General features: G+C 40.5%; 2 protein-coding genes across 2 annotated transcripts; both read right to left on the bottom strand.

Annotated features, from left to right (window-relative positions):
- Nucleotides 1–2,074: 2,074 nt before the first annotated feature.
- On the bottom strand, nt 2,075–7,919 carry wdr76 (WD repeat domain 76). Its single transcript, XM_030092426.1, has 15 exons — nt 7,784–7,919; nt 7,557–7,676; nt 7,370–7,468; nt 7,166–7,258; nt 6,523–6,581; nt 6,215–6,332; nt 5,963–6,064; nt 5,660–5,700; nt 5,354–5,507; nt 5,093–5,251; nt 4,863–4,978; nt 4,682–4,777; nt 4,429–4,581; nt 4,285–4,338; nt 2,075–2,569 (listed from the first exon to the last, which is right to left on the bottom strand). The coding sequence occupies exons 1-15, from the start codon at nt 7,820–7,822 to the stop codon at nt 2,314–2,316; spliced, it is 1,659 nt and encodes a 552-aa protein (XP_029948286.1). The 5' UTR covers nt 7,823–7,919; the 3' UTR covers nt 2,075–2,313.
- A 2,721-nt stretch (nt 7,920–10,640) lies between these two features.
- On the bottom strand, nt 10,641–15,481 carry LOC115388410 (pro-cathepsin H-like). The gene is made up of 12 exons (XM_030091547.1): nt 15,367–15,481; nt 14,646–14,677; nt 14,421–14,526; nt 14,228–14,298; nt 14,024–14,128; nt 13,554–13,640; nt 13,375–13,430; nt 13,208–13,289; nt 13,066–13,134; nt 12,621–12,727; nt 11,577–11,705; nt 10,641–11,486 (listed from the first exon to the last, which is right to left on the bottom strand). Exons 1-12 carry the CDS (start codon nt 15,440–15,442, stop codon nt 11,411–11,413), a joined length of 996 nt encoding a protein of 331 aa, XP_029947407.1. The 5' UTR covers nt 15,443–15,481; the 3' UTR covers nt 10,641–11,410.
- Between the last annotated feature and the right edge of the window lie 986 nt (nt 15,482–16,467).

The raw sequence follows: 16,467 nt of genomic DNA, 5'->3' as shown, positions 1-16,467 counted from the left end.
TTTTCTCAACAATTCTGACATTTTTGTTAGTTTAGCAGTTTTAAGCAGTTGTGCATGTTTTTTTTTGTTTGTTTTTTTTGTTTGTTTTTTTAGAAATTCTAGTCATTTTAATTTTTAGCAGCTGTTTTGGCATTTTTCCCTCTCAATTTCTTGCTGTTTGTGCTATTTTTCTCATTTTGGTTGTTGTGCCTTTTAGTAGAGCCTGTTTCGCCAAACGATGAGACTCCTTTTGAAAATGACAAATGAAATAAAAATAAGATAAGATGTTTGACATTTTTTGCCTGCTACAAGGAGCCACAGGTTGCAGACCCCTGGTTTAAATGACGCAGGTGTCTATAGTTAGTGTGAAACATATATTGAAGAAAAAAAAACCATAGTGCTGTGAGAGTTTCTGAAGTGTGAAATACCCAGCTGTACACGCTGAATTTATTTTTGTAAAAATGAAAAGAATACTGATTCTCACTATTTGTCATTGGATGTTTAGTAACAAATACAGATTGACAATAAACAAAATCACATGGATTGATATCCAGAAGTTTAATAAGCGGATGGTGCTCTTTGGCTTTTGATTGTTCATTGGTTGTTTATGAGGGGAAAAGGCCAGTCACTGAAGAAATTTTGATTTTTACCTACTTACATGTTGATGCGTATTACAAATTTGACAATATCTGAGCAATAAATATTATAGATGAATATCAATAACCATAAATTGCTAACTAATGTTTGCATCCATCTCTTGGACCTGCACAATGTCTTGTAAAATGTCTCAGAAGGTGGCAGCCTGTAGATGCATGTGTCAAAGCAGCACCGTCTCTGACTGTGTACAGGAGGCGACGCTCTGCGGGATAAAGACACTTCTCTGAAACCGGCTGTCAGAAGTAGTGATTTCCTGTGTGTCGTGTTTGGTTGCTCCGCTCTCCCTCCACCACTCTTTTCTAGAAACTGATACGATGCAGGTGAACAGATTTGCCACAGAATATGGCAGATTTTCAACTCCAGCGGACAGATTAAGACGTTTAGCTCATTTAACCAGCCAAAAGTAGCATTTTCAACTACTTGAACCTTTCAGTTCAATGTAATAGTTTTGATCAATTTTATTGCCAAAGTCTGTTTTGGTTTAAGTGACACAGTAACGAAGAGACGAGATGATTTCACAAACGGGAAACTCTTGTTTTGGTTTTAACTGAATGTGTAAACAGGAATGAGACTGAGTTTTACTGTAAGCCGACTTCCTGTACCATGGAAATGTTTCTGTAAGCATGTGTCTTTCATTTATTACCTCCAAACAAGACTGCTTAATTCCAACCACTGACTGAAGACTGGTGTGATCTATTTATGAACAAATATCATCTGTTCTAGGCATCTGACAGCCAGTCAGGCCACAGGTTTGTGACTCTCGGATGAAGCAAACGGAGGCATTAAGTGTGTGACGTCTGGGTATTGACTGAAAATAAGTCAAGTAGTACTGCCACCAAAAGGTGATGTGAAAAGTATTCACACTGACTTTAGTATCAAAAATTTATTTTTTCTTGAACGATATAAAAAAAAAACTCATCAAAGCACTCTTCCATTATAAGACGAGAAGGAGGAATCACATTGTATCAAACTGACAGGTTTTTAAGACATTCAAGTGGAGAGTGATCAAACTGCTGTATTGTCAGTCACAGCAGGGAACGGAAAGAAAAGTTCAACATTTAAACTGAAAGAGTCTCCAAACACTGATGTCTTATAAATACAAAATTAACCTCTTTCCACCTATAAACATTTCCTAACATCAAATACATCTCTGTCTACAAATGCCCAACACTCGTGACCTGGCAAGAAGACGAATCTGGAACGAGCAAACTGAACCGATCAGGAGAACCCGAGATCACTTCCAAGGCACTGAATACCTCCCGGGTGCAGTTTGGAGAGAGGAAATAAAACAGCACCACTTCAAAGTCTGCTTGCAGAATCAATTTGCAACAGGACAAATCTACAGCAGCTCTCTAGAATGAAAAAAAAAAAAACAGATCCACCCACAACCCCCCGAGTGGACAGGTGGTCACTGACGTGCATTACAAAAGAGCTGAAATGTATCGGATACCTCTACTCATTGGTAAGTAATTCAACCACCTGGTCAAGAGGAGAGAACGATGATTTATTTTCTCCAACTTTGAAAACAGAAGTTACTAATAATTAATAATGAATGAAAGATCCGTGGTGAGCGGGAAGAATGCAGGTGGCTGGACGGCCACGCTTGACAAAATTCTTTTCATTGGTTTTCCAGCCTCACAAACTAAAAGTCAACAGTCAACAGTCTTTGGTCCTACTTCAGTCGGAAAAGACATGCACGCGTCCTGAGGCGTTGCAGCCCATCAGAGCGTTCCTGCTGGGGTGGAAGGCGGTGACGGACAGCACCGTGCTCAGGTTCTCTCCGTCCATGAAGCAGTGCTGTGGTCGCCCGTTCTCGTGGAACACCTGCACCCTCCGGGGCATCATCATGCTGCCCACCACGAAGCAGTCTTCCCGTTTGGGGTCCCACACCGCGGACAGCTTGGACAGCCAGCGGCCTGTGTGCATGTTATGTCTGCAAGCACACGTTTAAAAACACATTCAACAACTGAGGCACTGATCTGAGGCAGCTAGCAGGAGTGCAGAGGTGAAGCAGCTCAGAGGTAAGGCGGGGGAAGAAAATTCAGGGATTTAAAAACAAAAGAACCTTAAAATGGACTCTAAAGAGTGCAGGTAGCCAGTGGAGGGAGGCCAGGATGGGAGTGACGTGGTCCCTCTTATGTACTCCAGTTAGTAAGCGCGCTGCAGCATTTTGGACCAACTGGAGACGAGAGAGGGACGACTGGCTGACTCCAGTATGAAGTGCATTACAGTAATCCAGCCGAGATGTAATGAAGACATGGATTACTGTCTCAGAGTGCTCACATGCAAGAAAAGATTTAATAGAGTAATAGAGGCGCTAACGAGAGGGCTTCTTTCTTTCTTTTAATGCCACATATAGCTGGCTGTCGTCCACATAACAGTGAAAGGAGATGCCATGCCTTCTCAGGATGGACCTCAATGGCAATAAATAGAGGGAGAAAAGCAGTGGCCCCAAGACTGAGCTCTGTGGAACTCCATACGACAGAGGAGCAGAGGAGGATTCAGAGCTGGGAAGACAAACACACATAGCTCTGTCAGGTAGGACCTGAACCACTGCAGTACAGGACCACTGATGCCAACCAGGTGCTGCAGTCAGGATATTAAGATGTTGTGGTCCACGGTGTCAAATGCAGCAGTCAGGTCCAGCAGAACCAGAACCGTATAGTCACCAGAGTCAATTACGAGGAGGATGTCATTAAAAACCCTGAGTAGAGCTGACTCGGTGCTGCGCAGGGGTTTAAAACCGGGCTGGAAGACCACTAAGATGTTATGATTTTCCAGGTGGTTTTTCAGCTGCAGGTAGACAAACTTCTCCAGGATTTTTGAAATGAAGGGCAGCTTGGAGACGGGCCTAAAATTAGCCAGGACAGCCTGATCCAGGCCAGGTTTCTTTTAGAAGGGGTTGTACCACTGCATGTTTAAAATGTACCGGGACAACACCAGAGGACAGACCGCTGTTAATGATAGCAAGGACAAGATGACCAATGCTGGGAAAAAAAGTCTTTAAAGAGATGTAGGAGAACCTGAAGGCTTAATGTGGGCAACCACATCCTGTATGAATGATAAGGTCACTGGCTCGAACTCATCAAATACACCGATGAACAGAGCCAGAGGCATCATGGTCAGGTGTCAAAAATCAGGGCCCTGGTGGAAACAACCTTATCAATAAAACACTGAAAGAGGTTCTCACAGGTTTCAGAGGTTGGTTCTGAGCAGACAGGCTGTGGGGCGTTAAGAACAGAGACTGTGGTTCTGTGCAGCACACGTGGGTCATGACGGTTCTCCATAATAATGTTTGACAAATATTCTGTCTTAGCGCCTTTAACGGTGTTTTGATATCTGTGCCAGCAGTCTTTTAAAATTTGGAAAGAAACGTGCAGCTGGTCCTTCTTCCACCTGCGCGCAGCTCTGCGACGCTCCCTCCGAGCTGCCCGGGTTCTCTCACTGAACCAGGGCTCAGGTTTGGCTTTAGGCTGCCTGGTTTTTAATGGAACCACAGAGTCCAGGATTGTTTGGCAGGAGGAGTGAAACCATGAACCACAACAAAAAAAGTCAAAAATCACATATTAGAGGTGCATTTTAAACAAGCTGTCCTGACAAGTTGTTAAAACTTCAAAAAGTTACCATTTATATACTGAATGCATCTACCTGATGGATGTGAGCAGAGGGGATTCAGTATTCATTGCAGATGTATCGTAGACCCTGTAAAGAACAAATCAGACATTCAGAGTTACTCAGAGAAGTTCCAGTAAGTTGAACATAAAGAAGTGCGGGTGCTCTGAGACGCCTCACCTGATGGCGTTATCCATACAGGTGGTGAGGACTCTGTTTCCCGTGCAAGGCGAGAAATATGCACTGGATATGCTTAAAGTGTGTCCCTGCAGCTGGGAGATGGACGGACATTTGGTCTTCTTTAGGCACCGGCTGTCATAAATACTGACCACCCTGCAGACAAGGTCAAAGTGTCCAAAGAATGCCACAAAAAACACTGAAATAAAGCTGGAAACGGGAGAGAAAGGTCTTAAAGGTCAACAAACGGCCATACTTGCTTTCTGCCACTGCGAAGTAGTGCTTCTGTAAAGGATGGACGCTGACACATCGCAGGGTTTTGTCCAGACAATAGAGAGACTCGTGTGAGTTTCTGCAGAGAAATAAAGTGACCTGCTATTGAAACCTTCACCAACATCTTCATGCCTTGATCAAAGCTGGAGAAAAAGCAAAGTTACCCCGGGGTGCGTCTGTCAACGATGGCGACTTCTCCGAAAAAGTTTCCCACCACAAGTGTGGAGCAGTCATGTGACATGAAGTCAAAGGTTTTCAGACCATCTTCAATGTCGTAGACCTGAGGAGAGCACGTTGACACAGTTCACACAGAATCACCACGAGCAGAGAAGGAGGAAGCAACAGGTGGTATCATTATTATTTCTGGCGTTTCATGAAATGAGACATGTCTCACGTCGTCAAAAACGCTCTTCTGTACATCCATGCAGCGCAGGGAGCCGTCGTAGCTGAGGCTCAGCAGCTGGGAGGGCTGAGCCACCGAGAACGCCATGCAGGTCACCGGGCGGGTGTGGGGTTCAAACAGCAGCACGCCATCATCTCCCCAATCGCCACCCTGCAAGGATACACACATGATAGAAAAGGACATAAGTATATGGAGACAGACTCATTTAAAATGTTACAAAGACCCTTTATTGGTGAAACAGTAAAAACTCACCAGATTCCACAGCCCGATTTGCCCCCACTTGTCTCCTGCAGCCACTAACAGGCTGCTGGTGCAGGGGTGGAAGGCTGCAGAGAAGATACGGTGCTTCACCACTTTGGCCACTTGGGCCTCGGTTATCCTCATGTTTTTCAATGCAGAGCAATACCTGTGAGACAACATCAGAACAGAGCCTTTATTTCCCACATGGAGAAACAATCTGATCAATTATGGAGGAAATAAAATGTAAACATCAACACTAATCCATTAAGAGTGAGAATTACTGCATCACAGGAAGTTGACTGAAACTTAAAATCTTACTCTTTCAGATCAGGTATCGTCTTTCTATCTTCTGATGGGTCCTTAAGGGGAAAAAAAAATATTTAAGACTTGGTAATTTTGTCTTTTTTCATGTCTGTATTCTCATATTCTTCTGAGAGGCTCTGCTGGTCTTCCTGCTGTCAACAGCTGAAGAAGCTATGTATATTTTATATTCTAATTGAGATGAAACAAATGAAATCTGTTTACAGTTCCAATGATAGACGGTACAAGGGGAGGCAACATGTGGAGTTAGGTATGTGCTGAGAACACGACACGACATTAGACTGGAAACGTGCTCCCTACCTGAGAGCAGAGCTCCAGAAGTTGAGAGGGCAGCTTGACTCCATCCTCCATGTTGACTGGGTCCATGGGCAGAGGACCAGCAGGCTTCTTCTCTGGACTGACCTTTAAAGCAAACAGAATCTAGAGTGACTGGAAAGGGTAATAAAGATATCAAGTAATGCTAGAAAGTTAGAGTAACTGAACGAAGTAAACTCCAGGAGTGGTGCCAATGGAAGCAATCACACACGAGAGTCATGACAGTATACACAGTACCCTTTCACTGACGAACGTCCCGCTGGGCTCAGGAGGAAGTGTCAGCACTTCTGCCTCTTTATTTTGGAGACGCAGGGATTTTCGAGGTGGAAGAACTTCTTTAACCGTAGCTTTTGGTCTGCAGCCAGAGAAAATAAGCCTTGCAGAGTCATCCGACATACAGCTCTTCATTAGTTATCACTGAAACTAACAAGGAGGCTGTAAGAAATCATATCATCTAGAACATGTTTAGGAGATTTTTAAACCATTGCATGTGATTTTTAGTGAAACAATACTGTGACTATACTATGACAACGTTTCGATTGTACCTCGCCAGGCCCCGGTGCGAAGGCTTCGGTTTGGTCACCTGGTTGAGCTCATCTGTTGCCTTTTGGCAAAAAAGGAAAAACAAAATCATTCAAGAACGTGCACAAGTACACAACAGGTGACTTGAACTTAAGTTTGTGATTAATATTTATTTACAGATATGGTAATGCTCAGACACAAAATGCAACTCAAAAGCATTTTTTAACACAAAATCAAACAAAATATTAACAGCAGGAGCAAAAAAACAAAATAAAATAAAAAGGATTATGAAGCCAAACAAGAGCTGCAGAAATCAATAGAAGCCAACTGCATGACATAATTCCAATGGAATTTCTTGAAACTGTTTGAAAAAGTTTCATGAAGATGTGGCATTTTGTTTTTTCCAAGCCATCACAGCACAAAAACAAAACACCCTGTTTTCCGAGCTGTTATCAGGGATGGGCTCCATTACACCCATTGTTAGATAAAGCATCTACAGAAGATGGATGGAAGAGCATTCTGGACACTTTGGTTGTAAAAAATATCAAATCTGAAAACCTGTTTCTTCAATCAAGAAATCCATGCATCACATGTACTTTCTGCTCGATGGATAAAACCATAAGCCTAAGTGTTTGTGAAAATACAGAGTGTTCCACTTCAGCATACCTGAAAGAGGTTAATAGAAGACAAAAATGCCTGGTTTTGTCTGATGTTCTCCAGCCTCTCCAGTTCATAGGCTGAGAGTCCTCCAGATTCATCCTGAAGCACAAAAATACACTTCAGCAGTCTGCAAACACTTATTCTCATTTCAACAAACATGTTAATGATGTCTGACACAAACGCATTCAAAGCTTTGATGCTGCCACTTACAGCTGGGGGCTCCACATCACTGTTTTCACTGTTTTCAACATCCTTCTGCTCCTTTGGCTTTTTCGTTCTGCTCTTTCTTCCAGGTTTTGGACTGATTTTCTATCAAGACATTTTATATGCATTTAGGAATAGGAAAACGAACACTCCGCGCCTGTCGGTAACGCTAGTATCTCCTGCAGCCTCTCACCTCTCTCTTGATGGGTTTTTCATCTGCGCCGTCCTCTGGAGCATACTGGAGGCGTTTCGGAGCCAGGGCGCTCCGAGATGACCGTCGGATTGTTGCCTCCAGATCCACGGGGGTCAGAGCCTGCCAGGTGCATCGCTCATTAACACTCATTCAACTTTCTCACACAACATTCACCAACACCGTGTGGTAACTTCAACTACACCAAAAAAAAACAAACGGAAAAGTACCTTGTCGACAACTTTTCGCTTGGTCGTTCTTGTTGCCATGTCAAAATGTCAGTAAAGACTTGGCGTTTGAGAGAAGAGCAGAGAAGAGTTCCGTGTTGCTGTGACTCTGCGGATGATTGTATAGAGGTGAATTTCGCGCCACATGTAAGACGTGTTTTGTAACAAGCCCCGCCTCTTCTGTGTTGCGAAACAGAATCCTGACGGCTCATTGGCTGGTTTTCAGCTCATCAGAACAAAGGGGCGGGACTCTTTGGCCGCCAGCCAATGAACGCGTCGGACTCTGAGACGCTCACAAGCCGGCTCTCCCTTGAATTAATGTTTTCAGGAAAGGGAAGAGAACTTCACACTTTCTCCATCTCGTGGGCACATAACTGTGCGCACAGAAACAGCAGCGAGTACTGAGCTGAGACCTCTGATATTCATAATGACTGACAGAGGGAAGCGTTTAGCGCCACACCCCGGATATGTTTTGTAATAATCCCCGCCCCCAAGCTGGAAATCCTTGCATCTCATTGGTTGACGCTAACGTCATCAGCTGACGCTTCCGACAGCCAGTGAACGCTTTGTGACTGACTCCTCTGCTGGTACAACGCTGCCACCTTTTGTCGGAACATGAGAACTAGGAAGACGGGAACAGGAAAGTGCTGCAACAAATTAGACATTTTGTAGATAAGTTTGAAACAAATGTCAAATTAAAAGACTGATAAACGTTCCAACATTTCTTTTTTATTCCCCGGTAAAGTGTGTCAGTAGACAAACACACTTATCAAAGCAGCCTAATGGCAAGGGGGGGTGTTCATAGACCAAACCTGGCCTCCATATAAATACAGTCAAAGAAAATTGATTCTCAAAAAATGTGACGAATGTATAAAATGTCACAGTCTGCATTACCAATAACCAAAGATTTAACTTTTTTATGATCATCATTTTTTTAAAAGATGAAACAGATATTTGCACAGATATGAATTACAATCTATTGACCATCTGTCCAACATGACTGGTCACTTTATTCTGTCTTTAACTCGCTCATATAAAAATTAAACCCTGTTTAGTTTAGTTTAGTTTATTTAGCACATACAATGAAATATATCACATAAACCAGTGCAGAAAAAAGAAACAGTGCAGGGAGGAGCGGGCAAGCCAAAGGCTTATGAAGAGCCCCCACCTAATAAAATTATGCAGATATCGTAAAAAAAAAACAAAAAAACAACAAATAAATAAAATGCATAATTAAATAAAATAAAATGCAAAACAACAAAAAGCATCATAATCTCTCATGCAAAACAAAAGAAAGAAAGAAGAAGAAAAAAAAGACAAAAGAAAAGAAAAATGCTGTTGACCTTATATGGATATGCTCATAAAAACTGACATTTTTGTTGATCATTATAGGCAACACTGAAAATAAACTAAAAAGAAGTTAGCAGTTTACGGAAAAGCTAAAATACAGAGCTCTCTTGGCTACACTTTTGAATTAGATGCTCTCTTGCGCGACTTTTAAAGATAGATAAAGATCTACAATTGTTGGCAATGTGGTACCAACTGTTCCAAACTTTGACACCTCTGTACCTAAACAAAAATTGGCTTCTAGATTTAAGACATTTGGGCGGATGTAGAGCTGAGGCCTGTCGTGTTGAGTAAGAATGAAAATGAGAATTTGCTGCAAAGTACGTCCTAAAATGCTCAGGGACCTTGTCATCTGAAGAAAATATCTTGTACATAAAAATGCATATTTGATAACTGTTTATATCATAAATAGTGAGAATCTGGAGATTTTTAAATAAGGGAGCAGCAGTACCGTCCCAGACAGATCGAGATGCAAGTCTAACAAAGCGATTCTGAAGAATTAAGATTTTTTTAAGAGTGGTTGTAAATGTACTCCCCCAAACAATATTACAATATGAAAGATGCGGATAGATTAGACTGTAATAAAGAGTAAGAAGACACTGTTTACTAACAAGTTGGCTAACTTTCCTTATTATACCAAGAGATTTGTATATTTTCTTACTCACACAGTAAATCTGTTCTCTCCAACTCAAACTCTCATCAATAATTATTCCTAAGAATCTTGTAGATGATACTTGGGGCATCTCTATGGACTCAATTATAATTTTAGATAAATCCTTATTGTATGATTTTTTCCCACTGAAGATAATAAAGTTAGATTTTTTTATATTCAAAGATAATTTGTTCATTTTGAACCATGTGACAAAGGCATCTAAACCATCATTTGCATCCCTTATTAAGGAATTGAAGTTTGGGTTTGAGAGAACCAGTGTTGTGTCATCTGCAAACATAATTGGAGAAACGATGTTTGAGATGTTACACAAATCATTTATGTAAACAAGGAATAATAGTGGACCAAGGATGGATCCTTGTGGAACTCCACAGTGAAGTTGTGCTCTATTGGAATGGCAGCCTTTTACACAAACAAACTGAGTTCTGTTTGAAACATAATTTGACAACCATTGATGGGTATCTTTATGGAAACCATATCTGTGAAGCTTAGCCAATAGGATACTGTGATTTATCGTATCAAAGGCTCTTGAGAGATCTAGGAAGACACTACAAGCAAACTCACCCTTTTCTAGCGCTGATGCAATCTTATCAACCAGGTGAATTAAAGCCATAGATGTGGAATGATTTGTTCAGAAGCCATACTGATGTTTAAAAAGAATTTCATTAGAATTTAGATGAAAAATAATCCTTTTGTAAACTATTTTTTCTAAAATCTTGTGCACAGTTCTTTGCTGTTAATTCACCTTGTTCTTGAGTTCATTTGCTTGGATTGATTTACAATTATCAGTACAAACATGCAAAGAAAAACAAGAGCTACCGATTTGGATAAACTTTACTTCAAACTCAGGTCGAAAAGACATCTAAATTTAACAAAAAGAAAGAATACACACGTCACAGAAAATAAACTAAAATCAGGATCTTCAAAATTGCATTAAATAACTTTCAGACAAAATGAAAAAAATCATCGCCCATGAATGAAAACTTGAAGAAAAGACCAAAAACTCATCACGATGATTAACAGTAGAAATAATGTAGAGAGGAAGCACAAGTTTATCAGACCATTTAGCGTAACATTTTAAATAAAAATTATATTCATATTAAAGTTTTCTATGTGGCCATCTTCATATGGAAAATTGGACTTTAATTTACCTATATTTTTAAATATCTGCCAGAAATAAGACATAATTTTATGAGACAGACTGAACCAAGTACCAGGGGTATTTTGCAACGATAGACACACAAAATCCTCAATCGAAAATCCAAATTACATAAACTTCATTACCCGATCTTATTAGCCTGCTTTCTGGGGGAAGTTGAACTAGCAATGAATAAAACCTCAAGTGTAATGAAATCATTACTAGTGCATTCATGAGCCACTGAAGAACCATAACTAACAAGAATGTGGCTACAAAGAAAACAGCTGTGTCTGTATTCATGTGAAAAGCACAGCCCTCTATCTCGTGCAAACCTGCGTTAAGCATTGATGCTTCATGCTTGTTATTCTTGTGACCGTTCTTGATGTTTTATTCTGTAATCAGGAGTTCACTGTCTCTCAGAGCGGCATCGGAGTGACACCTTCTGACTGCTTGTCCTTCGCTGATGCATTGCTTCTCAGACTAGAGGTAGAGGGTAGGATGAGCATGCAGCCAGTCCACACATGTTTCGTCCACGCTCTATCAAAAAATATCTGATGGAGAAAGAAGAAAGAAAGAAAGATGTCAATGACACTTGAAAGCTTTAAAACACACATTCAAATACACACAGAGGCTATATTTACCCATCCTTTCCCCAGGCCGTGCCCCAAGAGTTCTTCACAATCCAATACAGCGTGCCATTTTCTTCTGCACCGTAACCCACAGCCAGGACTGCATGATTCACGCTGTCTGCTGTGCTCTTACAATGGGTGCTAAACAGACGATAGATCAACAGAGCACATGGGTTTTGAGGGGTGAGCGAGTTACTGGTGTCTTCCAACAGCATGCAAAATGTTGTGCAGTCAAATTGTTTGACTATATGTTTGACAATCGTATCGACTATGTCTGAAATATGACGAGGTTATCTAGAACTGGAGTCAATCCCTGCTGACTGTGGGTGAATGCAGGTTCCACCCTGAACAGGCGTAACAGGGCCCTGAACAGTCCATCACAGGGCAAACACAGGAAGACAAACTAATCTAGATCCACAATTTCCAACATTTAAATTTACATTAGCGATGAAAAATCACCTCTTGATATGAAATTAATGTTTTTGTGGAAGGAAACCTGAGAAAAGCCACGCCATGCACGCACTTAAATACTGTACATAAACTCCAACAGGCCTCAAGCTCAACTTGAATTCAAGCTGGGGAATTTCTCAGTGTTCTTCACTACAGCACCATGCAGCCCTCAACGAAATACTGGCAGGCAAAATTCAGGTCCATAAAGATTTAATGGGTGAACTCATTTGTTTGATAATCCTCTTCCACAATTGAACAACTTCTGTACTGCTGCTGGATTAAATCAAGGAAAATCCCATTATTGTATTTTAAATGTTTCTACAGTGAAAAAGAACATTCAGTCCAATGCTTAACAAGCTTGTTCAGCTTGAAATAATTTGTATCCTTGCTGCCTCAACATATTTAGTTTAGCAGCTAAATACTGAAATGGTTTGAAGGCATACACTTAAACACATTTCGGAGAAAAGGAAGATAAAGCTTTTTTTCCAGTAAGAATTACAACATGCTTCAGGTTGTACAAACCTTGCATCAGTCTCAGACTGACAGCATGTAATAAATGAATCACAGTAAAAATATTTTGCTTAGTGCTTGAGGGTCTGATCCCACCTGGAGAAAACACCTTCTCTGTAGTGCATAAAATCAGCGGTGACGTCAAAGCTGAAGGTGATGGGATTGAGACGAGCCACAGCGTCAACCATGGCTTCCTCATCATACTGTGGACGGAAAAATAAAAATATTAACCAAGTCAATTGAGTCTTTTAGTAGTATCGCAAATGGCTCAGCTGAAGTCTTGAGTCTGTTTCACGTCTCACCTGAAAGGCTCCATCTGAGTTCAGGAGCTCAGAACAGATAAAGCCAATCAGGTCAGAGGGGAAACATAGTGGGAACTTGTCATATGCAGTATTTCAATTTATAATGACCTAAATAACTCATGATTCATATTCAGGGACATCAAGGCTGTACTAAAGGTCTGTTCTTTCAATGACGAATTATTTTGCACTTTTTTTGCACCATGTTTTTTCACATGTTTAATACATTTCAAATAACTTACAATTGTTATGTTCACAACATCTTCAACAAATGCTGCTGCAGATGCAGGGTCAAAGTTGCACTTATCATCCTGGAGAAAAAGCAACACATTGTTTAACTTGTGATTTCTTCTGTAAGTTGTTTTTTTGGAAAAAAGTTCATACATGTCCTTTGTAGGGATAGTCCTCCTCTGTCATTAGCCCTTTATTATATTTGATGTATTCAAAGGCATTGCTTGGAAGCCCCCTGAAAGAGACCAGGAAGATTATCGCTGAAGTTTTGACGTTTACAGCTAAAGTCTGAAATGTATCAGCAAATGCACCATTTTTACCCCATACATCCAAACGTGTTGAAGTCTCTGGCACAGTCTATCAGCTGCTGCTCAGACTGAAACACACACAAACATGCAGTGTGACTTCTGCAAATTATGATCAAGTCATATGAATTAGAGGTTTTTATATAATCAAGTAAATTCTCCCTCCCAGTGAGAGAGTGACGCTCTGATCTCACCAGAGATATGAGCTTCCCAGAAGCAATAGCGTTGACTGACTCCAGGCAGCCCGTGGCGGAGAAGGTCCAGCAGCTGCCACAGTAGCCCTGCAGGCACAGAGTCACTCCAACCGTGAATAATCCACTTATGGTAAAGAAACACTCCACTAATTTCACATATGAAGGTCATTAATCCATGACAGTTATGGTTCACGATGAAAGTCTTGTAAAGTCAGGGGAATTAATCAATATGGCTCTTTCAAGAAGCAAAATGGTACAAACATATGAACTAATGGGATTTTTGTGTTGTTGTTGTTGTTGTTGTTGTTGTTGTTGTTGTTGTTGTTGTTGTTGTTGTTGTATGACAGGAACTTTGGTGACATATCTTATTGTTTTAGTGCCATTTGTTTTTCTTATTTATTCAAATACATTATGCATTCAAATCTCCTGCGATGGCGCTATCAGGACTGCTGAGCGCTGGATGAGGATACCTGGTTCTTCACAGGAGTCACAAAGTTTCCCTTCATCCTCCAGTCTATGAATTTGGGATACGGACCAGTGCTGCTGACATGACTCCCTTCAGTGGCAGAACAGTTCTGCACGAGTTACAAAATGGTAAAAGAGAGTAAAAAAACGGAACTCACACATTCTGTATTAAACCAACACAACATTTTCTAAGGTCTGGTTTCTCATACCTGAGGTTCCGTCAAAAGGTAGAACTTTCTGAACTCCTCAAATGTCATATCTGAAAACTGGTTCAGGCCCACTGGATTCAAAAATGAAAGAATAACATACATTACAACATGTACCATAGATCGTACTCAAAAACTGGTAGTACTTTTGGACATGATTCATATGTGACTGGGCTCAGTGAAGAATTGTACGTACTTGTGAAGGAGTGATTTCCAGCATTATGATGATCAATTAGTCTCTTATTCTGAGTGAATACATGCAGTCGATGGTAGAACTCCTCCGTGCTATAAACCTTATTGTGCTGCAGGGGAGAAATGTTACAGAACGCTCAGAGAAATAAAGAATTACTCAGGTGATCATGCAAAAACACTAAAAATTGTGAGATTCTGTATTATTGTTTACATAAATGAATGTACAGACCTGATTTATCCACTGCGTGAAGAGACTTTCCTCTGACAGGACACAGTAAATGAAAGCAGAGACATTACTGAAGTCATGAAACATGATGCAAGTACTGACCCACAATGAGTGTTTGATCTACTGAACTGTGCAAAAGGTTTTAGACTGTTGTGTCGGATAAAAAACTGAAAGAGAACTTTAAAAATGCTTGCAAAAGGTTAATTCTCATCATTTAGTGCAAATTACAAAGTGAAATAGCAGGAATGACACCAGCGTTTGGTGATCGGTGTGACCACTCTTTGTCATCAAGGCTGCATCAGTTCACAACCTAGACGAAGTTTCTGATGGAACTTGTTTGAAAACAATGTTCTGTGGATATCTACTGGTTTAAATCTTTCTCTCCCTCCATGTAAATCTACACAGACATGATTATATCTTTGTAAAGTTAGTCTGAAGATAGTTTTTAATAAACCATGGCTTCCTGCTGCTATGGATGAGAAGCATTATGTTACAAAAGCCTAAAATTGGAGCACAGCGCTGTTTTTTGAAGACCTTCAGTCTACATGGACCTTTGAGAGTTGTATGAAATATTATGCCAAAACATGTTCAACTTATTTCTGCCAAAAACAGTAAAATGCAGTGAAGTTAAAAAAAGAAATGTGTTCATTACGATCATGAAAACTAAACTACTGCTGCTGGAAACTCGAAAGGAGCTTTAATAGAAAAGAACATGAACACTCACCTTCCAGCGAAATTAAAGGTGATAAATGAACAAATGCAAAAGCAGCAGTAATGAACCACAGCACACAGAGAGTCATACTTCCCCCAGCAGACTCCGACAGGCTTTGAAGGCATCACATGACTGGCCTTGTTTTATAATTACCTCTGAACGGCCTCCTCTGACACCCCCCTCATGCAAATACCACCCCTTTAAACACCACAGCATGAAACAAACGCAGCAGCCGCAGAGACACTTCTCCCCCTGAGAAAGAATAGATTTATTAACAAGAGGTAATCAGGAAAGAATACACTTTTATACAAAACTGGAAATACTACTCAAGCTGTTGAAATAGACTGAAAGATAATTCTCATACCACTGGGTATTGCTCACAGCAAATATTTGATGTGCCTGTTAGAGGGTAAAGATTGATGTGCAAGGGTGGGGTTTAAATACAGTACACATACTGTTCTAGATATAGATTTGATTTTGAACACGTGAAAGTGGTACATGCCTGCCACTTAAGCTTTAAGTGTGTTTTTTTTTTCTATACAAAGCTTGTAAAAAATACATATAAATATCTCAAGAAGAAGCACAATATAACTACTGTATAGTTCCTGCTAGCACATCGGAGTAGACAGGATACAGAATGTGTTACACTTATAAGTTGTTTTCAACATTTGTTTTTAAGGTATCATACACAGAAATGTTTTTACAGAGTTGAACGATCATAAGGATAACACATTTCCAGGGATATGTTTTTAACACATTGCACGTTAGGAAATGCAACACACCGCCTGTGCACAATATTGTACACAGCAAAATGTTTCTGCTTCATTGGCAAATCGTAGAACAAAATAATTTACATACTTCTTGTGGTATATAATCCATTTCATGATTAAGGCAAAAACCATAATGCACTGGCCAAAGAGGATTCACCATAAAAACTAGGCTCTTTACTGTCCGAGTGTATCGAAGCTGGGAATTTGACTTCTTGAAGTGGCTCAATATTGGTCACATCTGCTACATACATTGCCCGGCGCTTATATTCTATATACATCATGTTGCCCTCCAGGGGAATAAGGTGATAATAAGCAAAACGTATAAACCCATCTCTACAGACTG

The sequence above is a fragment of the Salarias fasciatus genome, chromosome 1 (assembly GCF_902148845.1).
Source record: "Salarias fasciatus chromosome 1, fSalaFa1.1, whole genome shotgun sequence".
NCBI classification, from domain to species: domain Eukaryota; kingdom Metazoa; phylum Chordata; class Actinopteri; order Blenniiformes; family Blenniidae; genus Salarias; species Salarias fasciatus.
The sequence above is the reverse complement of the archived record's forward strand: the minus strand, read 5'-3'. Positions and strand labels throughout refer to the sequence as shown.